Below are 25,541 nucleotides of genomic sequence, written 5' to 3'. Positions count from 1 at the left end.
GGGGATTAGCTGCAATGCAAATTTGGCACCTGCTGATCTCATCTGGTCTTGTTTCTTTGCAGATGGGGAAGCCCTGTGTAGTTAAGACACTTGTCCCAAGAGACACTATTTTGGGTGGTATTGGTAGAATTAGAACCAGCTGCTCTTCCTTGTTTATCACTTATATTTCCTTTCCAACATCCTACACATGGATGATTCTTCCAGAAGCACCTTTATGCCTCTCTCAGGCTCCGTAAGTATATTCCCTATTGGTTAGTCTCAGGATTCTGCTCTTTTTCTTCTCCCAGATAGACCCAATTCAGATTAATTTTAGCTTTTTCCTTTTTGAGGACATTTTCCTTCTGGAAAGGAACCTCTTTTTTCCTAGTTGTATGAAAATATTTTGGTTCTGTTGGATCTCCACATCTCTACAGAGATGTGGCCAAGTTATCCTGATAGACCATTCCAGGGCAAATGCTCCTGCCCACAATGCTAGGGAGCTATAGGTATGAAGGGACATTTGCCGGGTAACCAAGGACTCCTGGAAATGGCAGCATCATGGGGCAGAAGGAGCCTCAGGTGTCTGATGCATCCACTCTGTTTACGGATGAGGTCACTGAGGCATAGAGAGTCAAGTGACTTGCCCAAGAAATGAGCTAGTTTGCGTGTGGAAGAGAGAAAGAACTAGAACTCAAGTCTTCAGATTCCGCTGCCCAATCCTTGCATTGACTCAAATGAACACATATCTCATAGAAGAATTTCACTCACCTGGAAACAGACTGAAGGCAAGAGATAAAACAGGTCTCCTGAATGCAAGTCTTGTCTTAGGTTTCAACAAAGTCTGCATTAGAAAACCTCAGGACTGAAGGTGACATGAGAGATCCTTCTGTGGACGTGTCTCCTTCATGTCCTTTGCAGGTGGTCATCCAATCTCAGTTCCTTCTCTTAGGGACCAGAAGCTCCCCTTTCCAGGTGGTCCAGTCCAATCAAGCAGTTCTGATTGTGGGAAAGAGACCCTATCTTGACTCCAAAGCCAGTCTTCTGGGGACCCATTCCCTGGACCTCACTGTTCTGCCTGGAACCACTCAGCAAATAGGTCCATGTGGCAGGCAGGACACTGGCTTTGACACCAGGCAGACCCAACTGCCAACTACTGTTGGATAATCCACTTTTTGAGCCTTATCTCTAAAATGGGGATACCAAGATGACTGTGTCAGAGAGTCATTACGAGCATCACAGAAGCTGTCAGGCACATTGTAGCTACAGCACATCCCAGCACAAGAAAGCCCTTGGCCTCAGGTGCACCTCTTGAAGTGGCCCACATTCTCTTGGTAGTCTCCCAGCATGCCTCTCTATTGAGCACTCTTACGAGGTGGGCCTCCTTTTCCGTGCATGAGGAAGGAAGTATAAAAATTGTCCATGGGTTACCATCCTGTCTGTGAGGCAGTGCTGTGTTCAGAATCCACATCATTGGGGACTGTCATGGGCTGTGCACTTGTGAGTCCGTGTGTGTGTGTGTGTGTGTGTGTGTGCGTGTGCGCGTGCATGCCCCAAAGTCCGGCCGTGTCTCTGCGTGTCTCTGTGCTCATGTGTGTTTTCCCATAAATCTCAGGGTCAAAACCACAGACATCCTGGCTTATTTTTCATATCAGGGAAGGGCTTGCTCCTGCTTTCAGTCCCAGAATCAGGTCATCCCAGGGGGCAGGGCTTCTCGGGTCATCCCTTATTTTTTCCTGAAGCCACATGCGCTTTGTGTGCCCATGGAGGGCTGTAGCCCCCAGACGGAACTGCCTCTCTGCTGAGGCCGCCACCTGCTGCCAGCAACCCCGTTTGTTCCTGCTCTCTGTGTGTGGGCATGACCATGATTGTCCACCCACTTTCCACTGGTTCCTGGTGGGGCCTGGCCTTGCACCAGGTGCTCCGCGAGGAGAGATGCTTGAGCCGCTCCTCTGAAAAGCACTTTGCCACAAAGACACCTGAGACATGTAAGATATTAATAGCTGCAAAACTCTCACCCCTGTGTAATTTAAATCCCTCTCCCGAGTTACACTCTTATGGAGGGAGTGGGAGAGAGAGAGAGAAAAGCCTAGAATAATTCTAAGAGGTTGTGGGGAAAAAATTTGGAGGGAGGATGACTGAAATATTCTTATTTAATCACCCACCCTACTGCCTGCTGGATTTGGTGAGGAGCGTTTTTAATTTTCTTTTTTTAAAGTCAGGGGCTATTTTGACAATTACAAATGCTGCAAATTACGTGTGTTCTGAGATTCACTGGTCCCATGAGGAGCTCTGGAGGAAGGGGTTCCTCTGTGAAAGAGTTTGGGAAATGCTGTATAGCCTTTCAGCCCCCTAGCAAGCCCCAGCGCATGTCAGCATATTCGAGGATGAGAGGTCCTTCTTGGACAGACTTGTTATGCTCTGGTTAGCCTTGGATTTACCTTATTTCTTTGGAGAAAGATCCCTTCAAATGTACATGTTGAAGAGTAAAAATCTTAGCTGAGGGGAAGTGGAGTGTTATGGAGATTGAGGTACAGGCTGTGTAGTTGTGGGGGGAGAATGTGGGGATCCCCAGGTCATGTAAGTAAGGAGAGGGGGGAGATTCCCTACCAATATCTTTTTCTGGTGTCTTGTCTGTAAGGTTGTGGGATATTATGGATGTCAGTTTTTCTAGGATTTGGAGAATACCAAAGAGGCCCTTCAGAGTTAAAATATTAACTCCGATTGAGGTTATCTATTCTCTTCATAGGGTCTAAAAGGTTTTACAGAGAAAGGAAGGGAGTTCCCACAGACTGTGGTGGGAAAGCCCATATGGAGGGTAAAACCAGGTGGCTTTGTGAAGCCGTCCATGAAGACCAGTGTGACTCTACGGCAGATAAACTCTAGGCTTTAGAGATAAGCCTATTGCCAGACACATTGACAGAGTCGCTGACTGCTGTCTGGGGAGATTGACGAGGGAAACCTGTCCCCAAAAGACTTTTATCTTAGCACAAGTACCCCGGGTGGTGACATTATTACTTCATAGGGTCCTGTGGGACCATCCGACATCTTGACTGACCTGGAGGTCAAGCTCATAAGGTGCCTGGTTCCTTCTCAGGGCAACATGGTGGCCTCTACTTAGGCCTCTCTGGTGGTGCCAGTGTGTCCAAAGAACATGGATCGGGAAGACCAGTATATGTACCCAACGGGATGGGTCCCAGTGAGCAAGGAGCCCAGAGTCAGTAGAGGGAAAAGAATACAGTAGAAAACCTTTGGTGTTATACAAATACAGGTTTAAATCCCAACTCTACTGTCATATCCTTACATGTATTACTTAACCTCACTGGGCTTCATTTCTCTCATCTGTAACATGGGAATAATAAATGACATTTTGCCAGGCTCGGGAAGATTAAATGGCATGCCATTTCCCATATGGACTACTCCAGTGCTGTGATAATTTCTATCTACTCCTTCCGCGGGCACTGATCAAGGGAAGTTGAATGCTGGTGAGACCATCATTTACTGGAGTCAGTCTTTCCCCCCTACTTCTACAACTTTGATAATGTTCACTTTCTTTCCAGCATTTCAAGGCTGAGTTGCATAGAACCTTGAGGTTTGACATCTCACACTCAACACACCTGCTCAGTTTGAGATGTTTTCTCTCTCTTCAGCCTTCCCTAGTGTTTTCATATCTTTCTTGCTCTGTGGAAGGCAGTGGCGTACACACTCTTTTTGATGGAAATGTGCCCTGAATTGGCACAAGGGTAGGACAATGTGTTCTTTTTCCAATAGCTGTTTTGATAATGCTTGGCAGTGTATTGGTATTTTTGGCCAGAGTAGCGCATATTGAGACCATATCCTCAAGGAATGCTTTTCAATCTGTCCTAAGTCTCTTTTCTAGGCTGCATAGTTTGGATTTTCCATTGATTGAAAGCACTTCCCTTTCCTTGCTCACATGAAAGTTTATCTGTCCATTTTTTGGGTCACTCCTATCCCTTCATGCTGCCCAAGGCACATGCAAAAAGTCCGTTGGGATCTTCCTGTATTTGATGCCTTTTTTAAAAAGCATTATATTGCCTGAGAGAACTTAGGATCATCTAAAAATCATAGATACTCTGGTGTCATCCTCTTGGAGATCAAGGATGCCAGGAGGTCCATCGAGGGTGGGGAGAGCAGGTGAAGAGTGAAGGAGCTCATGATGGGTGAAGTGTAGGGCATTGCCAGGTGGAGGATGGTACAAATCCTGAGAGACAAGACAGATAAAGTAGAGCCCATAGTCCAGTCAGGGGCACAGCGAACAAAAGCACCCCCAAGAAAGCCAGATCAGCTAAGAAGGATACTTGTCCTGTCTCTCTTTTGTTGTGAGTGTGTGGCCCTGAAGCAGGTGATTCTGCTCTCGATTCGGGAAGGATTTCCAAGAGATTCTGACCAGTCTCCCCTCCGCGATAATATAGCTCCTCAATTACCATGGAGACTTCCATTTTAAAAATAGCCATTGGGTGGAATCTTAGTGCAAAAAAAAAAAAAAAAGTATATCCAAATATATCATAGCAGTTGGTTCCCCACACCCTTGTGCCTATTTACTCCCTTGAGGATTTTCATCAGGTTTGACTTTTCCTTATGAAGAACGTGTTTATTCCTCCATATGTTCTATTGGCTTTAGCAATGAGTGATTCCCTGGTTGAATATGTGTTACATGGTCCTCTTGCTTCTTGGAGGAACAGAGTGTTGTAGTAGTTAGGTGTGTGGCTGCTGGAGGCATGTTGCCTGGTTCAAATCTCAGCTGTGTCTCCTAGTAACTGTGTAACATTGAGGAAGTTACTTCCCGTCTCTCTGTGCCTTTCTCTCATCAACAAAATCAGGCCAGTATGGTACCTGCATCTTGAAGTTTATGTGGTCTAAAGGAGGTAAAACTTGACAGGTGCTCAGAACAATTCCTGGAACCCAGTGGGCCCTCAGAATGTGCTAGCTAAGATTTTTCTTTAGGGAGCTCTGAATCACACTGGCCTACAGTTTACCTTTGTGGCCTTGGCTCTCCACAAAGGCATGTGAACAGTTTAGTCCACCTGTCTCTAAGTTCATAGTGTTGCCTCAAGGCTCAGAGATGCTTCTTCCAGGCTTCCCAGTTTATCTCCACATAATTGTCAACTAGACCCAGGACATTCTGTGTGTGTTCCACATCTGTCAGCTTCAAAAGACAAGGGAGTATCTAGCATCTGATGGCCTCAGTAAAGAATTAGTCAAAGAATGCAACAATTTTAGCATGTTGCCCTTGATAGATTGAAAGTATTCTCTCTGGCCTTGGAGGGTTTTGCAAAATGGCACTTTAGTGTTTGGGACTCACTGAATAGACCTTCATTTTGGACTTGCTTGCTAATTTCCCCAGGAGTCCTTTCTCTTCTCTTAGCTTGGGGAGTTTGCTTTTTGTTTTTGTTTTTTAATATATCCATATCTTAGTTATCGTAGGCTGAGATTTACCTGATTAGCCATGCTTGTTTTCATTTTTTTGTTGGGTTTTAAGGACCTGGGTGTTTGGATTCAAAGAGTCTTTATTTTCCCCGGGGTTCCAGTAAAAATTTTTTTTTTTTTACATAGTATCTCAGGTTTTCTGTTGAGTCTTAGTTTTTAAATACTGTTTCTCTCCATTTCAACAGAAATGGAGAATGTTAACAGTGCAATTGTATACCTATTTGTCTCTTGCTTTGTTACTCCAGGATCAAATATAGAAGGATTAAAGCAGGGATCCCAAAGAGTCTCCAACTGGCAGTTCCTAGTTTTGTAGTGTAATGGCATGTTGATTGGGATAGGAGTCCTCTGTCCTTCTTGTAATTTCTAGAAACCTCAATCAGCAGGGATGAAGGTTGGGGCACATAAAAACTATTAACAGCTTCACCACTTCCTTGAAGGAAGAATCAGGTTGCTGGCGGAAATGTCTTGAACAAGGTCTTCCATTATCCATCCTTGACTGAACTTATGTCTGTCCTTTGAGATGTTATGGTGGTACAGTTCTCCTGAGTGCTTTGTAGCTTGAGGAGTGGAGAAGACTCAACACAGCTCATCAGTTCTTAGATTTTCACTTTGAAAGAAACAGTATCCTTCATAGAGAGGATGTCCTTTTCACACTACCAATGGCCTTCTCTATGAATACCTTCCATGAAGATTTCTCATGAATACTCCATGATACGTCCAATGATGGGGAGTTCAGAACCTCCAGTGGGCGGTTATTGTATCAGTGTGTAAATATTTATACTTTTTACAGTTATTTTTATCAAATATTATTTTCATTGAACAGCTGGTACACATTTATGGTTTGAAAGACTTGATTTATTGTTAAGATGGCAATACTTGCCAAGTCAACTTATAGATTCAACATGATCTCTGTCAAAAATCCAAACTGCCTTTTGTAGAAATTGACATGCTGATCTTAAAAATCCCTTAAAATGCAAGGGACCCAGAATAGCTGAACAATCTTAAAAGAGAATAAAGTTGGAGGACCTAAACTTTTCAGTTTTAAAACTTAATACAAAGCTACAGTAATTGAGATAGTGTGGTACTCGGCCTAAGCATAGACATATATACATCAGAGGAATAGAGAGTCCCCAAAATAGACCCTTATGTATATGTTCAATTGATTTTCAACAAGGTTGCCAAGACAATTCAATAGGATAGATAGTCTTTTCAACAAGTGGTGCTGGGACAATGAGATATTCACCTGGGAAAGAATGAAGTTGGACCCCCTACCACACAACGTACACAAAGATTAACTTAAAATGGAACCAAGACCTAAATGAAAGATTGAAACTACTAAACTCTTAGAAGAAAATATAGGTAAAAATCTCTGTAGCCTTCGATTAGGTAATGGCTTTTTAGATATGACCCCAAAAGCATGAGAAACAAAAGAAAAATATATATACACATTGAACTTAATCAAAATAAAAAACTTTTGTGCTTCAAAGGACACCACCAAGAAAATGAAAAGACAGTGTACAGAATGGGAGAAAATATTTGCAAATCATGTATCTAATGAGGAAATTGTATCCCAATATATAAAGAACATTTATAACAACAAAAAAACACATAATCCAATTGAAAAATAGGCAAATGATTGAAATAGATATTTTGCTAAAGATATACAAATGACTAATAAGAACATGAAAAGAGGCTCAGAATCATTAGCCGTTAGGGAAATGCAAAACCATAGTTAGGTATCACTTCATACCCATTAAGATGGCTATAATCAAAAAGTTGGACAGGGATAAGTGTTGGTGAGGATGGGGAGACATTGGAACCTTCATACGTTGCTGGTGGAAAGAAACACAGTGCAGTCACCTTGGGAAACACTTTGTCATTTCCTCACAACGTTAAACACAGAGTTACCATATGACCCACCGATTCCACTTCTAGGCATATACTAAGAGAATTGAGAATAAATGTCATGCAAAACCACAGTCCTGAGACATGGATGAGCCTTGAAAACATAGGCCAAGTCTAAGAGTCCAGACACAAAAAGCCATACATCTTATGAGTCTATTGATATGATTTGTCCAGAATGGGCAAATGCATGTGACAGTAGGTTAGTGGTGGCCAGGGGCGGGAAGGCGAGAGGGATGGGGAGTGACTGCTGATGGGTCTGCATGGTTTTGTTTGTTAGTCTGTGGGAGGATGATGAAAATGTTCAGGAATTACATAAGGTAATAGTTGTACCGTTTTTGAATGTACTAAAAATTACTGAATTCTGAACTTGAAAAGGGTACATTTTATGGTTTGTGAATTACTTATCAATTTTTTAAAATTAAAAAAAAAATAGCAAACCTACGTGGACACTGCCCAACACAAACAGATGCCTGCACCTTGCGTGGGGCCCTTGTTGCTAGATTATAGAGATTCTTAGAAGAGGGCCGAGGGGCTGGCTTGTTATAACAGTGTTGACAAGGACATGGCTAGTTGCCAATGGGTGTGGACCTACTTCAGCATTTTAACGATGGTATGAACATACCGGTACATATCCACTGACTGTTAGCTCTTACCTGTGCCCGAATCCTATGACTTCCATACCCAACCGGGAGCAACAGAGAGCATATATGCCTCACACGTGACTTGAATGTGACCATCATAACACCAAGAAGTTTGAGCTCTGGAGACTCAAAATCCTTAAGTCTGTGCATCAGAAGTTGATAAAATAGCACTCCAATCAATATTTTTGAGTAGGGTCTCACAGAAAATGGTGGGGAAGTGCCTAGTTCTATTGAATTATAATGCAATATGGAAGCTCCTCTCTCCGTCTCATTCCTGCCCCCAATCCATCACGGAGAAGGGTCATTGTATTTCACAGGAAGCCTCTGTTGTCTGTCCCAATGCCGTTTTCCTCATCTGAGTTCAGAATTACATGAGCTTATCCCAGGTCTCGGAGATATGTCATCTTGGAGGTAAACTGTCTCAATTTAGTAATGTCCTCAGCCATTCATCACACCCATACCCACAGCAGCTTTGTGTGATGGAGTCCACTCTGTTCCTCCCAGGGAAATAAATACATGGCTCAATGCATAGGAAATGAAATTCACATGGAAGAAGAGAAGACGTCTACATGTTATTTATTCAGCGATATCCTGTCCCATTGCAAAAAGTGTTTGAGGCGGTTTTCACAAATGTAGACAAGCAGTGAAACAAGATGAATGAAGGGGGATGACAATATCTGGAAATAGGGGAAATAAGTGTAAGGACATAAAATAAAACTAGTGGCAAGAGTAGATTTTAAGTGTGTGCTGCTAGAGGGAGCTTGCATATTTGGCTCCGGGCATCCTAGTGGCCAAAGCACAGAGGTAAACATCACGGGCTCTAGGCAGCTGTTCAGAGGAAGAATAACTTTTCCAAATGTTGTGGCCTAACAGAAACTTCTCCCACAGCACCTCACAAAGAACAGAGTGTGGGCCGCAAAATCATACTCACCATCATCCTGAAAATAGATCCAATGGTGCACCTCTTAGGAATGTTGGTTAAAATATCCTTTGATGCAAGTCAGTGGCTTCAACGCCTAAACCCACTTCACAAAGTGGGTGGATGTGTAGGTAGAGGAGAGAAATCTTTCAGAAGCTCCCACAGGAACATTGTCTTACTCTGGCAAGACCCAGACAATCCCTGCAAATGGGAGGCCTTTGGGGAAATCCATTGTTGAGGCCTGATGGGATTGCCACCCCCCACCCCAGTACAGCAATCTGGGGCCTCACTGGTCAGCTGTTGCAGCCAGCAGTGCCCTTCCCATCCCACCACCACCCCTGCCCAAGCTTTTCTTCCCAGGCTTCTTGGGGAACTTGATCATGTGAGGCAGTAAATCATTGAAGTCCAGAACAAATCTCATTTGACATTTTTATCTTGACTCTTCTGGGGGCCTTTAATTAGCATGGTTGCTGTGTGGGAGATTGCTCAGATGGAATCTGCACTGCTCTTGGTTGGCATAATGGTTATTGAAGTTTCTCGAGTTTCTGTTCCTGGTCATCTAGGAAAGACTCTGATTAAAAGTGATTAAAACCCCTTAATATGGTCTAATAAGGGGTGGTTGGCAGCGCATTGACATAGATTTAAAAAATGCATCAGAACATGGACTCATAATTATCAAAAACTTACTCCTAAGAGTTCATGATGCCTTGTCTGCCACCCTGGATCCCCCAGCATCATGGAACCCATGGCCACTGCATAGTAATGCTCCACTGGCGTGGCCACTGCCCCACAGGTAGGATGTTTTCGGCCACATTGCCCACAGCTAGGACGTTCTCAGCCCTTGTTAATAGTCCATGGGCTTTGAGGAGCATCAGAATATATTATGATTGAAGATAGAACTCTGGTTAGCATTAAGAGTCCCGATTCCCCTCGTTTCTGAATCCCCTGGTTGTGTTGCAATTTCCTGCTCCTGTAGAACACACCATGGCAGCGGTTCTCAACCAGGGTGACTCAGCCCCCCAGCAGACATGTGAGAATGTTTGGAGACAGAATTGGTTGTCCTGATGGGGTGGGGGATGCTACTAGTGTCTAGTGGGTAAGGGATGCCGCTAAACATTCTACAGTGCACAGGACAGCCCCCACAATCAAGAACCCCCCAACTTAATAGCATGGAGGCTACGAAATCCTGCACTATAACTTTCAAAGCAGATTTCCACAATCACCTTGCTTAAAGCTCAGAATGGCTTGGTGAGGGAGAAGGTGTAAAAGTTTTATCTCCATTTTACAGATTGAAAAATCAAAGCTTGGAGAGAATAATCCTCCTTTCCCTCAGGGCTGGGCCATCTAGCTCTCATTGTATTGCCACTCACACGGATTGCGTGAGATGACGTAAGCTTTGGGGTCTCTACAAGTGTCCAGCAGGGGTATAGGTTTTACCTAAAGGCTTATGGCACATCTCTGGAGAAATTGTGACCCCAGGTGTCTTATGGAGGAAATGTACCCCAATTTCTTATCTTTCCCCTGGATAGCAAAGAACACATAGCCACAAAACATACTATAAAAACGTAAGACTTGGTCACACTGGATACTTGGGGAGGAGTAAGGTTGTTACAGTGGGTAAAGACATGATTATTTGCACAGTCGGATACCAATTGACACATTCACGTGCTTTGGGGGTCCTGGTGGTTACATAATGTGTGAGAATTTGTTGTGACAATAGGGAGGTTGTGTTTTTGGAATTAAGAGCACATGATCTGCCAAAAAGCATCCATATAAAAATGCACCCCTTACCTGTCTGTGTGTCTGTCTGCGTATATATTTGCATGTGGAATACCTTCCAGAGCTTATCAATTTAGTGGGATGATAAACCTGAGAAGGGTCACACGGGATGATAAGAATGGATTTGTAGCATTAAGAGACTGTGAGAGAGGGTTCAAAGCAAATGTCTCCCTTCTTAGGGCACACATGACTATCATTGCACATTGCCTATGGGTCACATTTGTGGTGAGCATCTAATCCGTGCTGGTTGTGGCCAGGCACTTCCCATACATATCTGTAACCCCGTGGTTATCACCATTATAATGATCCCCACTCTACAGTGGAAAGACCGAGCTCAGAAGGGGTATGGCGTCACTTGTGCATGATCCATACCTTGTTGACCACAGAAGTAGAAGTGAAACTTGGGATGGGCTCATTCTCCTTTACCGTGTTAACCATTCATGGCAGTTGTATTTTACTCTTTGCTCCTCAATCAAGAAAAATATTCTCATCTTCGTTTGAAGAAGAGGAAACAGGGCCACTAAGGCATTGAGTGAGTTGACTATGATAACAGTTTAGAGCACAGAAATCACATCTCCTGCCTCCCAAGGCAGCCAGTGTGCTTGGAGGGATTATAGACACAGGGAAATCCCCAGAGAATTCATCCACACATACAAAAGTTTCTGAGATAAATTGACCCGACATTAGTCTCTGTTCTTTTACTGATCTTATCAAGGCTAAAGCAGCTCTGCTCTGAATGGAGTGCGCTACAGTGCTCAGAGCTGAGAATTACTCTGTGTGCTACAATGCATATCTTGAAGAGCATCATTTAACGGCGGGTGTCTTGCCTCGGGTCTGGTGAAGTAAAGTCAAGGGCGCATAAGGCTCTTAATTCCTATTCTAAGTGTTGCCACACTTCCTTTAAAGGTTGCAGGCAAGCTCTCCTGGGTGTGTGCTGGAAGATCACCTTGCCCTCCCATACCTGCTCCTTTCTAGGTGGCCCCAGTGTTGCTACTATTCCTCTCATCAGTCATACTGGAGAGAGACTGGGCACTGCCCAGACCCCACCTCCTCTCCCACATTTAATCAGATGCTAAATTTCTGATTTGCCTAAGTTAGCTTTGTATCTCTCTGGCACCCATCCCCCCCGGGCTCTCCTACCATGATCCGGGCCCTAATTTACCACTGTCCAGCCTGTCACGGGTCACCCTTTAACCCAGGGGGCCCCACACTCTACAGCCCGCAACCCTAATCTAGGCCACCACCTGTTTTTGCACAGTGCGAGAGCTAAGAAAGTTTTTTATATTTTTAAATGGTTGGAAAAATATCAAAAGAAGAATCATCTTTCGTAACACATGAACATGATATGAAATTCAAATTTCGGTGTCCATAAATAAAGTTTATGGGAACACAGCCACACTCATTCATTACCAATCATCTGTGGCTGCTTTCACTTGACGGCAGAGTTGAGTAGTTACAACAGAGATCGGGTGGCCCGTAAAGCTGGGAATATTTACTATCTGGCCCTTGACAGAGAAGGCTTGCTGGTCTCTGCCCTATCCTGCTTACCGCCACCCCTCTCTCTCTTCCGTTCACCTTCATCTGCTCTCAGGCCATCCCCTCTTTCAGATCCTTCAGGACTCACCCATCACCCAAGCTTTTGAAGTTCCTTCAAGATCTGCCCCAAGCTAATTGTCTCCATTTATTTTCCAGTGAGAACCCCTGGCACTTCCTCAGGTGTGTCTTGTCCCTCCCCACTAAGACCATCACTCCCATGGTTCTTTCTGCTGGGAATAACTTTCCTTTCCATCTCCTTACATGGAAATCTTCTTTCCCTTCAAGCCTCATGGAAAAAGCCGCCTGCCCCAAGGAGGTTGAGTCTCCCACTGTAGTTAACCTCTAGCAATGCCCTAATGCTCCCCTGGCACTGCTTTCCTGATGGGAGGTCTTTTCTGTTTCAGCCAAGGCCAAAGGGCCCTAACCAGGGTTGAGGTCCCAAGGGTATGGGCGCCCTGTGTCCCCGTCACATAGAGTTGGCGAGTGCAGGCCGAGTGTGTCTGCCTGGTCAGGGGCTCCCTGCTCCCGAGGATCCTGTCTTCCCCAGGGGTGTCATTCCTGTGAATTTACAGGAGGTTTGTTCTCCCCAAGCTATGTGACATTGTTTTGAAAGCAAGGAACAGAATTTTACATTTGGAAATTGATTTTTAGCATTAAGTGGTGGGGCCATTGTCATTAGCGGATACATCATTTAAGCTAAATCTCTTATCCATGAATCCACCCATGCCATATCTATTGATCCCTCATCTGTCTCTCTTCACTTATCCACGCATCAGTCTTTAGCTATCTGTCATCAGTTCATAGCAGTCTTGTCTTCTGTGTTCTCTCCACTCCTGTCACTAAATGGGTGAAGTCCCATTTTTGTGAGGTTACTCACAGGTTGTCGCCAATACTGTTTTCCCACTGCCCCTGCTGAGCTTATTCCCATTTCTCCCTTCCTCCTGCCTTAGGTTCCAGCTGAATCATACTCTTTGCTTTTCTGGAAGGACATCCCTGTCTTAGTTTGCTAGGTCTTATATAACACTGTTCCACTAACTGGATAGCTTAGAACAACTTTTACTGTCTCACAGGCCAGAAATCCAAGGCCAAGGTGGTGGCAGGGCCACACTCCCTCTGAAGACACCAGGGAAGGATCTGTTCCATGCCTCTTTCCTGGCTGCAAGTACTTTGCTGACACTCTTGGGCATTCCTCATAGACACATCACCCCAATCTCTGCCTTCATGTTTACATGGTATTGTGTGTATGTATGTGTGTCTGTACCTAAATTTTCCATTTTATAAGGTCACAGTCACAATGGATGAAGGCCTGCCCTCATGGCCTCACCTTAACTTGATCATCTGCAAAGACCCTGTTTCCAAATAAAGTCATATGCTGAAGTGCTAGGGTTATTTTTGGGAGGGGGGCACAAAGAAACACATAATATTCCCCCCCCAAGCTGCTCCCACCATTTGGAATGCCCCCCTGCCCCTGCCAGGTTTTCTGCCTAGAGACCATGTGTACCACCTCCTCTTTCCCCTCGCATGTGATCGCTCCTCCACTGAACTGCCCCCCCCCAGCTCTGGGTGGGTACCTCTCTCTTGACACTCACTAGAGTATATCCTATATCGAAGCATTTGTTTTAAGAGTCTAGTTGACTAAACTACTCCCGTCCTTTTTTTTTTTTTTTTTTTTTTTTTTGGCTCCTGGAAGATAGATACTCAGGTATTTGGGAAGAATATTGCTAGGTAAGCTTAGGCAGGTTTATCCCTCACATTCTTGGCACTGGGTTTTAAGCTTCTCGTCTAGGGCAGTAATTATGTCTTATTCATCCTGGTATTCCCTTTTCCTTTTTCCAGTTCTGAACACAGATGCCCATGAGCAGAGGCAACCTCTAGCATGGGTCAGCCATTTGGAGATTTGGAACACAATGGGAGCAGGGATTTGAGTGTGTATTTGCTGGTATCTGTCACAGTGCCTGTCATTGCAAAATGCTGATGCTTTGTGACCTGTACAACATATATCTGCTACTATTAATTTGGGTCTTTACGGAGATCGTGACACCTCCACTGCCCCAAATGAGTCTTTTTTGTATGTGTGTATATACATGCTTTGATTAAAGAAGTTAAAGAGGGTCCCCCAAAAGGTTAGGAACTTTTGCTCTATACAGATATATGGTGGGACCCTTTTCCTCTGTCTTCTTTTCATCTTCTCCCATCATCTTCAATATCTTATCATCATCACTAATCATAGGAATTCAGAGCCAGAAAAGCAACTCATAAGTCTATATTATTTAATTGTTAGGGCTATAAATTTAGAATGCACCAGCTCTCTGATCCTATTAGCCAAACCCTGCTCCAAGATAATCTTCTTAAAATTGATACCACCCAGGGATTTGGACTTTGTTGATTACATTTCCTGCTAGACTCTGGCACTTGCCTTTTGTTCCTTGAATCCTAAACAATATGGTCATGACCCTGAGGAGTGTAGTCCCCTTGGGGTACCAGACAGACTTGAGGACTTTGGTTCTGGGAGGGCCACACAGTCAGGTCAGGGGTAGGAGGCATTGATGCTAAGATAACAATTTTGGTTTCTTCCCTTACCTCACAGAGATATTTTGAGGCTAACATAATCATTATTTAAAGTTTTTTGGAAGAAGTAATGCCTTGCAAATGCCAAGATACTATTGTGGAACCTCAGAATAATGTGGCATATTGTTATACAGATTCACGCACATACACGAGTCATGTCACATGCTCCTAAAAAACAAGTTTTCTATTCTCTAAAATCCTGGGCTGTCAGGTGGGAAAATAGGGAGAGCTGTTGCATATGCATCCTGCTTGGGTTTCAACATAGCAGAGGGGTTAAGTGCAGATTCTGACTCAGTAGGTTTGGAATAGAGCCTGAGAGGCTTCATTTCTAGCAAGCTCTCAGGTGATGCTGCTATTGCTGGTCTAAGAACCACACTTTGAGGAGTCAGGGATTAGAGGATGGAGAAACCACCCTAGCTACAGGTGGGGGAAGAGAAGCCAACAGAAAGAAGGGTAGTAGAAAAGTAGGAAGATGAACAGAGTGGCACAGTATTATCAATGTCATAGGGGATACGAGTGGGTGAAGGTGCCACATGTGTGGAATGATCAAGGTAAAGAGGAATGGAGAAAATCTGGTCGTGGAGCAATCTTTGGTGATGTTCAAGAGAGTGGTTTCTCTGGAGGGAATAGAACTTAGATTATGGAAAGTTAAGCATGAATGATCTGTGAGGCAGTGGGGTTTATAGTTGGAATCAAATTATGCAAAATGTTGGTGCCCAAAGGAACTAAGGATATGGAATGATAGCAAACGGTATGGTAGAGTGGAGAACATTGCTCCACCATTTAGATTGTAAGTCTGACAGTCTGTGTCTGGGTTTGATACATATGCACCTACCAAATGATAGAGGTGTGACCATATATAGATTTCTGCAGAAAGAGGAATAGAACAGGAGAGAGGAAAGATGCTAGAGATAGGAAATAATTGAAGAAGGAAGTTGGAGATAGGATTGAGAGCATCACTTAAATGGTTAGCTTTGGAAACAAGGAAAATATATGTTTTCTCTTATGTAGAAAGAAAGAAAAATAATTGGGCTCTGGTCAAGATGGTTGCTTTCATAACGAGTTCATGCTTTAGTGCATGTCCGTTGCTCCAAACATAAAATAACGACAGGAAAAAATAAAAAGGCATAGCTAGCCTCTCCCCCAAGTTCCACCTGCCAACAAGATACATAACCTGGTGGACCAGAAATAGTACAGAAATGAAACATGATGGGCACAGCTACAGCCAATTCCATGCTAGGCTTCAAGTCTGTAGGCAAAAAGTAAGGATGGAAATTTAGCTCTGGAGGGATCTGCAGAACTACATGTGCTCCCAGTTGTTAGGGGATTCACTTCACTGCTTCAAGTCATGGGCTGGGGACAAACTTCCACACTGATGAAAAGAGTCTGAAAAAATTAATGTTGTCATTCCCTGTCTGGGAGTACAGGAAGTAGGAATCTCTGAGCCTAAGGAAGTCGGGGAGAGAGGATAAAGATACAACCTTTTAGATGATGAACTAAATTAGGTCACCCAACTAGCTGAAGACATTCTGCTATATCCTTAATACTACCGTGTTGGGGCCCCAAGCCATAATGATAGGATTAGTTCAAAATTGATGTTGTAAGCGCCCAGGTGGAGGCAACAGTAATAACAACAACAACATTAGACAATGATGAGTGGAAGAGGAAAATAAAAAAAAAAGAAGGAAAAACATTTTCCTACTCTAAATGAATTACAATGGAAAAGCATTAGACACATGGGGGGAAAAAAATCTAATGATAAGGATGCTTGTTATTGTGACTTATTCAACACTATTCTGGTGATCTTAGCCAATGCAATAAGACAAGAAAAGAAATATAAGAATTGGAAAGACAGATAGATGACTGCCCTAATCATGAATGATGTGATCACCCTACAGAGAACCTCAAAGAACTATAGAACTAACTAGAGAGTTCAGCAAAATTCTGAATACAAGATCAATAAACAAAAATCAATATATTCCCTAAACACCATTAGATAATTTAACTGAAAACAAATCACATTTACAATACCAAAAATGGAATAGAACTAAAAAAAAAAAAATGAGGCTTTTAAAAAAGTATATATCTCACAAAGATATGCAAGATTTTATGTAAAAATACAAAACATTATTAATCATATAAAAGAAAAATAGTAAGTGGAGCATATATCTTCTTCATGAGTAGGAAGAACCAGTAGAATAAAGTTGTTGATTATCCCCCAACTCTATAAATTAAATACAATCTTAATAAAAATCCCAGCAGGGGTTTTGAAGGCACTTACTTGATAAGCTTATTCTATAATTTATGTGGAAGAATGAGAGACAAAGAGTAGCTAAGGTAGTTTTTTTTTAAAAGAAGATCAAGATTGAGATTTGTTTTAGTAGACAAAAGGACATTATAAAGTTGTAGTAATTAAGAGGGAAGACAAAGAGGCTGAAGTATAATAATATTTTTTAAGCACTCAGAAAACATACATGTGTGTGTATGTGGGTATATAAATCTAGACAGACAGATGTATGGGTATGCGTGTATACCCATAGAGGCGAGTGCCATTCTCATCATATCACATCCAAAGTATGTGCTTATCACATGGCATTGCTGATGATGTTCACCTTGACCACCTGGCTGAGGCAGGGTTTGCCAGGATTCTCCACTGTAAAGTTACATTTCTCCTCTGCCATTCTCTTTGAAAGTAACCTAATAAGCGAAGCACATACTCACAGTGGGGAGTTAAGCTCCACCTCCTTCACTGAGGAGTCCCTACATCAATTATTTGCAATTCTTCTGTAGGGTAGATTGTTAAATGTAGTACTTTTAAAGGAAAGGAGAACATTATTTGACTTTGAGGAGGGAAAATCTTCTTAAGAAATAGATTATGAATATCATAAATGGAAAGATTAATGCATTTGACTACATTAATTTAAAAACAAATCTATATAAGATGCCATATACTAAGTTACAAGACAGACTATGGACTAGAAGAACATAATTTCAACCCATGTATCCAACAAAGAATTTGCAAACAGAATAAATAAACTCATACAAATCCAAAAGACCAACAACCTGTTATATGTAGATATATACATTACATATATTTATATACACATTTATGTACGTGTGTGTGTATACACACACACACACACACACACACAGTGAGTAAAGGATATGAATAGATAATTCACAGATCAGGAAGCTCCAACTGAGATGCACAACTTCAGTAGTGATCAGGGAAGTGCACCTTAAAAGTGCAAGGAGAGAACATCTACCACACATTAAATAATATCAGATATGGGGATACAGGGCAAGAAGTTCACCCGTTTAGTGATTATAGAAATATGAGTTAGTACCATCACTTTGGGGAAACATTTAAGAACATGCTGAAGGATTTATATGCACTAAATTATAAGGATATCCTATAAAGCCATTCTTCTCAAACCTTTTTTTGCACACAGATTGCCTGAAGAGCTTGTTAAAATGTAGATGTTGATTCAGTGGGATCTGAGAGTTTCCATTTTTTATCAAACTCCCAGTTCCTGCTGCTGGTCCTCATGCCCACACTTTGAGTAACAAACCTCTAGAGTAGAAGTCAGCAAATGATGGCCCACCCAAATATGGCTCCCATCTGTTTTTGTAAATAAAGTTTTATTGGAACACGGTCATTTGTTTGTGTGTTGTCTATGGCTGCTTTCCGACTACAATGACAGAATTTAGTAGTAGCAACAGAGATTTGGTGATTTGTATAAAGCCTAAAATATTCATTGTCTGTCCCTTTGGAGGAAAAGTTTGCCAACTTCTGCTCTAGAGAAACTCTCCCACATGCACATAAAGAGACTTATGTAATATTTATTGCAACTTTTTTTAATATTGACAAAATGGAAACAAATCTCGGTTGAACAGATAAATAATTTGCAGTATATTCACATGGTGGATTATATCAGTTAGAATTAATGAATGAGAGCTACATGGGTCAACATGGATAAATCTAGAAAAAATTCCTTGTTTAGGCAAAACAATACTATAATTTGCTTACTGATGTAGCAAAATTATTCAAAGATGCTTAGCAATGATAATCCTCTATTTCAGGGAAGTGGTTAACTCTGGTTTGGGATAAAAACAGGAACAGGATCATGGACAGACTCATTTGGGTTCTCAACCATAGCTGTAATGTATTATTTCTCTCAAATTTTGTGAAGAAGATATGAGAATATTATAAGCTGTTAATACTGGGTGGTGGATACATGGTTTTGCTATTCCCTAGACTTTTCAGGTATTTTCAGATATTTCAAACATTTGAAAAGAATAAAAAGAATCAAGAATGGGAAAAATATGCTGAATATAAAGACAGGATTTTGCAGTTCAGGGAGTGGGTGGGGAGATGAAGATTTTTAATACCTGAGGCTTCCTCTCCTCTCAGTTAAACAAGAGGAAGTGTTCCGGCATCATAGATCGTCCTTTATGTAGTTAATTTTGAGAATGGTGAACATGCGACTAATTTTACTCTATGCCTTATGGAGTATTTTGATTTTAAGAGGTCACTTCATCCACATCCTAGAGTGGAAGGAATTTCCCTTTCTCTGGGACTAACATTTTACTCCTTTCAGCCAAGATTCACTTATTATTGGGACGATCTTTGTGATGCCAAGGATGGAGCCCCCCGGGCACATCCTCCTACATCTAAATGCAAGCCTTGACTTGTCCATCAGGGAAGAGTCATTAAGAGCCTTCAAGATTCCTTCAGGGACCAGCCTCTGGCTGTTGTCTGAGGATCTCAGTGTTCTGTGCCCTTTTGTGTCACCCGGGTGTGGATGCCCTCCCACTGTGACTTCCTGTGGGCATGACTCCATGAGCCAAATCACATTTGGGGTACATTCAGCCTCAGCCCCCTCCCTCAGCATCTGCACACAGCTGGAACCAGACTTGGCACAGGGACCAGGCAGTCCCATCATTTATTTTCCAAGTTGTATTAAGTCAAATTTACAAGAAGAGGTACTGCATTCTGAAGTTGGGGAACCAGTTCCACACTCTTAGCCAGGAAGCATACAGGAGGGACATTTCAGTTCCAAGAACATTTTTGTGTCCTTTGGAACCCTTTGTAGCAGGTTTGTCAATATAAGGAGGTGGGGATAATTGTGTCAAATCACGTCCCATGGAATATAACGACTGTATGAAGAGACCTGCTAGGTAGTCCTTGACAACCTTTGGTCGGGTGCCTTATACATATAAGCACTGTGGAACACACAGCTGGCTGATGATATAGTGTCACTTTGTCCCCCAACAGCAGCGTTGTAAATGGTCTTCAGCATGTCTTCTCATTGGGACTTTTTGTTTTGAAACGCAGTGCCCTCTCACCCATGTGATTCAGTTCCTGAACGAACCCTCCTCTCTGAGATAAGTTTGTCCTTTGGATGGAGGTTTTCAGCCCCTTCTTTATAACTATTAACCATGACGAGAGGGAGCATAAGTTTGGTCATGACAGGGACAGTCAGCAAGGCTTGCTGAAATGGCATTCCCTGGTTTTTTAATGCACAGCCCATAACCTGATGCTGGCTTTGTATTTATTGTCAAGTTTTAAGCTCAAATGCTAAGGCAAACCATGCAGGTATTGGAAATAAGTGGAGGGGTCCGATGGAGGCTAATAGGGAGTGGTAGAGTATATGGCAAAGTGGAGAACACATGCCCTGTCTAAACTGAGTGGGCACCGTGTTGCTCTAGCTGATTTGCACTGTGCAGAAATAGCTGGCCCAACATTGCCAGAACTCTTGGATTTTCAAGAGAAGCTACAAATACAGAAATTTTAAATGTGAAATCTCCCAAGTTTTAAATGTTGGCAACTAAGTCAAAAATTTTAAAAAGAAATTGTGCTGAAAAAAGACACATCCTAGAGCCACATATGGCCTATAGGTTAGGTTTGCAACCTCAGAATAAAAGAAGAAGAGCTATGAGAATTTTAAGCAATTTTTAAGAGAATTTTAAGCAAGCTAAGTCGTGGCCAGCAAGGCTAGGCATTTTAATGTCACCCACCCAGGTCATTGCCACCTGTCTTCTACTGAATCTAATGGCAGGAGAGAAGGAACCTAGATAAAAAACAATGCAGTAGCCACATCAGGAGGCAAAGGTACAGAACAAAGTAACCTTAGTCCTATCCCAGGGGGCTAGGACTCTTTGGTGACCTTCTTTCCATAACCTTGGGGAGGCCACCACCCAAGCAGGAAATGAAGCAAGAGACACCTGTCGTGAGGGAGCATTTCTTTACCATAATACACTCTTTCCTGACCCTTGTTCACATAGTGGCCACATAGTGGAGGGTGCTGGGGAGAGAGTTCTTCCTGGCGCCATGCTTGGCATCCCAGGGGTATTCTCAGATATTCCACACTCTTGCTACGGGTGTGACTATGTTCTGGGTAAGTGTTCTTCTCTCCAAACTCATTAGCACCTCTTTTTCATTGGGTTTACTTTTCATCCTTCCTAAGGTGCACTCCCAAGAGTTCCATCAAAATGAAGGAGTCAATGGGTAGTTAGAGTTTGGGGTTTCCTTACTTGGAAAGTCCCAATGCATGCAATGTGTTACTGTAAGAGTGGTGGGTGTGGCAGGGCCGAAAATGAAGCAGGAAAGTTAGACCAGGTGTCTGCTGGCGGCGGGCAGGGACAGACACGGAGATGCTCATCTCCCTGGCTAGGAAAGCTGTTGGTGAGGAAAGAACACTCTAGCCCTCCATCCAGGCCTTGCAGAGGGAGCCATGTATAAAGCCCTGTCCCCACCACTGCTGCCTTGACTTCTGTGTCAGCCTCTTTTCCCTGGATATGGATTTTTCAACAAATAGAAGCCGTATCGCAAAGTAGTTCATGATAAAGACTTTGGGGTTATGAAGAGCTTGGTTCAATATCAGACTGCCACAAAGTGAACTTGGTTGGTTGGTTGGTTTTTTTAAAATATATTACTGAGCCTTCGTTTTCCCACAGTTAAAATGGAGTTCGTAATAGCAGCCTTTTAAAGATATTGGGGGACACTGGATTAGCTGTCGGCAGTGCCTGGCACTGTCACTATCTTACATAGATCTTCGGGTTCCAGGGGGCTCAGCGATGCATCTGATGGTAGGATTGTTACAGCGGGATGTTGGTTGGGGGCTGCCTTCTTCAGTCCATCTCACCTCTTCTTACCCCTTGGGGAAAGACGGGGAGGCTGTGGATAGAGTGCCCCTTGGCTGGGGTGGGGTGCAGAGTGGACTCTTCACCCTCACGTCTACCCTGTTGCCCCCCCCCCACTTTCTGGACAAGGATCTAAATTGCCCTGTGTCTCCGGGTCCCTGCAAAGGCACCCCTGACCTCAGCGCCAGGGCTCCTGTGTATTTCAACCCACTCTTGAGTCCAAAGTGCTTTTCTCCCAGCCAACACCATGTAAGTGCTAAGCGCCAGTGTGATGTAGCAACTTGAAGATGACAAACGAATACATTTGAAGAGGAAATGTTGGAAAATAATCCAGTAGAGCTCCATTTGGTATTGGGCCTTTTATCCCGGCCATAACCTAAACCACTTTATGGAGTTAGGTAATGAAATTATCATGTCAGATAATAAAAGGAAGAAGCAGGGACAGAAAGGGAGGCCTTGAGAACCCAAAGCCACCGCATGAGGAATGTGTAGGCAGAAGAGGCAAGGAAGTTCTCACTGGTGGATGCGGGGGTGCTGGGCTCCCAAGGCCAGGGCATTGGCCGTGGGGCTGAGGTGAGACCCCGGAGACGGGTGGACGCTTGGGATCTGCGAGGCTGTCAGGAAAACGGAGAGGTCTGAAGGTCTAGCCCCCTTTGGCGTTGCATGGCCATCAGAGCTGGCCCTTCTCTGCTGCAGTGAATCTTGAAGGCCTTGCTGTTGAAGATTTACCCTGCTTTCGGCCCAGTGGGATTGCTTCCAGTACTTTCATCCAGTACTGTGGGTGCTCCGTGCCCCTTCTCCCCCAGCCTGCCTTCCCTTCCCAAAACGATCTCAGAGGCTCTGGCTCACTGTTCAGGAAACTATACCTAGACAGTCCCCAAAGACCACGCTCATGATCTGAGTCACGGAGGGCCTACAGTGAGCTCTGTGCTGCCTGGCTTTGGAGAGAGCTGTCACCAGATGGAAGAAAAGGTTCGACACAGGGGTCCGCAGGGCACGATGGGGTGGGCAAAGGGCTTCTTTGGAGGTGGGTTTGCCCCTCCTCAGCCTTCCCTCCACCCATCTGTGCCTTTCCCAGTCAATGTCCATGGTGGTCCTGGCCTCCTCTGCCCTCCCCCAAGCAGATGCCTTTTCCTTCCTGCGCCAGGGTTGTTCTGAGCACGAGGGGGAGGAATGGAGGATCTTGGAGTGGTGCCTCCTATGCTATCAGGATTCAGCACTTAGAATCTTGGAAGGGCTCCACCTGGGAAAGAGTTCCAGAGAAAACAAACTTCAAATCCTGGCTAATATGGGAAAAGGCTCATGTTCACGGAGGCAGCTTCAGGGACCTTGGCAGAGGCTTAGGCAGGCTTGGCCCCTGCCTTTAATGGATCCGACATGGAGCCTTCCAGGACCCATGATGCTGCAAGGCCTCCAAAGGAGATTTCACTCTCAAGCTATAACGTGATGCCTTTCAGAGGAGTTGTAGTCGCTGGGTCTAGTGAACCAACAGCATTTGTTGTTCCAACTGTTTATGCCCTATTTAAGGCAAGAAAGATTTTAAGGGACCAAACTCACATTCCCCCCCCCCCGCCCCCGGCCCTGTCTCCTCATTGCCCCTTATCAAGCTGTTTTCCTCTTGGAGATGAGCTGGATTTTTTCTGAGAGAGAGAAGGGGCCAGAAAGAGGGTCTTGGGACCTGCAGGGTCATCACCCCAGTGATAAGAATCATCCTTCTGGCCTGAGAATGGCATCCAGAATAGCAGTGATGGGCACAAGTTCAGGGTGCTCAGGCCCAAGAAGGGGGATGGGGGGCTAACATGTCAGGGAAAGGGTTGGTGATGGCAGATCTTCCCTGACTCCCTGGTTACAGTTCTTGAAGGCCACTGTGTGATACTCAGAGGACAATGTATCTAGATTTTATGCATAAAATAAAGCAGGTGCCCCTCCAGGTAAAGCAGTGTGGACTACAAGAGCAGGGAACACCTGGGCTTCTATTTCTGGCACTGTGCCCATGAAAACTACTTCCCCATGTTTTTGCACTTGGGGCTCAATACTGACCATTAATTCCCCCCATGTCTGCCTCTTCTGCCAGGGGTCTTTTCAAACATAGACAATCATGGGATATTAAACTTGAAGGACAATAGAGATCATCTAGTCTCATCAACTCACTATATATATGAGGAACCTGAGGTCCAGAGTGGGGAAGTGTCTTACCCAAGGTCACATGGTGAGTTACCTCCTTTGACGTCTTTGTATGCAGTACAGACCCCTCCCCCAACCAACTTTGATTCTTAAGATTTTTAAGACCTCATGGAATCTCCCTATGTCCCAGAGGACTAGGGGATGACTAGGTGCCCAGTGTGTGATTGGTACTAGAATCCCTTAGGTCAGAGGAGTCTTCCAGGGAGAATATGTCATAGGGCCAAGGTGAGGGATATGGGAGAAGAGAGGGACCGTGACCTGGATGGGAACAGTGGTGTCACACACCTTCTAGGCAGGCCACCCAGACCAGTGGCCTGCCCTCCCTTCCACCTCAGACCCCAGAGAGCCCTCGTCCCGGGTTAACACCGCTTCTCATCCTGAAGCTGAGCCTCTCTCTAAATGTGATGTCATAGACAAGGGAGTTTCCCTCTCTCCTCACAAACCTGGCCCCGCTCCCTGCAGATGGAGGGCTCCCAGTGCCCACATTACTCAACTGTGTTTTGATCTGGGAAGGAGAAGGGGAGAGTCTCAATGCAACCAACTCGGTCTTTTCCCATTGTATCCCCAACACACAGCTGCCCATTGTGTCCTTCACATGCCTGCACATAGCTTTCATGAAAAGACAAGCTTGTCTGCACGCACACACACGGAAACACACACACTGTACAGACATTATTTTATTATTAAACTCTGGGGGTGAGAAACCTCCGTCTGGAGAGTTGATCAGGAACACCCACATCTCTGGACACTCTGGACATCCTAATTCAGTCCATGGCAGTGTGGCCAGACTGGAGCTGACTTCTCATGCCCTTGGCTTACCAGGGTCATTGCTCCAGAACATTTCCATCCCCTATAAGACTTGGCATTATGATGTGGCCAAAAAAAGCAGCCATTATTTCCTAAACTTTCCACTGAGCTGGTGAAAGGAAACCAAAAGTCAACGAGAAAGAGGGGGCAGGCTTGGAAGAATAGCGCTCCTACCCCCCGGGTGTACTCAAGGTAGTCTATAGGATTCTGGCTCCTAGGATTAGAAGTAGCCCTCTACTACCCCTTACTATCCCCAGTGCAAGTTCTGAGAATGCATCCCTCCCACCCCGCCAGTGACCCTAGCGGTGATGCCCCCTTCCCATCTACCTGTCGGCTCATCCTCAGGGGCTCCTCCCAACCACATGAGGCCACTTCTGCTCTTCCGTGACAATCCAAGGCCAAGCCCCCAGATAGTTGGCTCACTTCCCTTCCTCGGTTCAGTGGAGGCCGCAGCAAGATGGAGTGTTTCCAGTTTCTCTGACCATGCTGAGTTTTAAGTTAATCCCGTCCTCCCGTCCTTCCCTTTTGCTGACAATTCACTTGGCAGTTTCCAATATATATCTGTGTCCATATCTCCCATTCTTCCCCCCCCCCCCCCGCCCCCTTCAAGCTCCCTCTCTGTTTCCCCTCCT

The 25,541-nt window shown here is 44.2% G+C and overlaps 1 protein-coding gene across 5 annotated transcripts in view; it reads left to right on the top strand.

Annotated features, from left to right (window-relative positions):
• The window catches only part of NTRK3 (neurotrophic receptor tyrosine kinase 3), a 410,029-nt gene that overhangs the window by 263,504 nt on the left and 120,984 nt on the right, over positions 1-25,541 (top strand). Inside the window, exon 13 of one of the 5 annotated variants that reach the window (XM_027570489.2) lies at positions 23,993-24,127. The exons of the other annotated variants lie outside the window; for them this stretch is intronic. Coding sequence (XP_027426290.1) covers positions 23,993-24,127 — 135 coding nt within the window. The remainder of the gene's footprint in view (positions 1-23,992; positions 24,128-25,541) is intronic. 5 annotated transcript variants of the gene reach the window in all.

This window comes from Zalophus californianus, chromosome 6 (genome assembly GCF_009762305.2).
Source record: "Zalophus californianus isolate mZalCal1 chromosome 6, mZalCal1.pri.v2, whole genome shotgun sequence".
Lineage (NCBI taxonomy): Eukaryota > Metazoa > Chordata > Mammalia > Carnivora > Otariidae > Zalophus > Zalophus californianus.
This window is presented reverse-complemented; position numbering and strand designations above follow the sequence as displayed.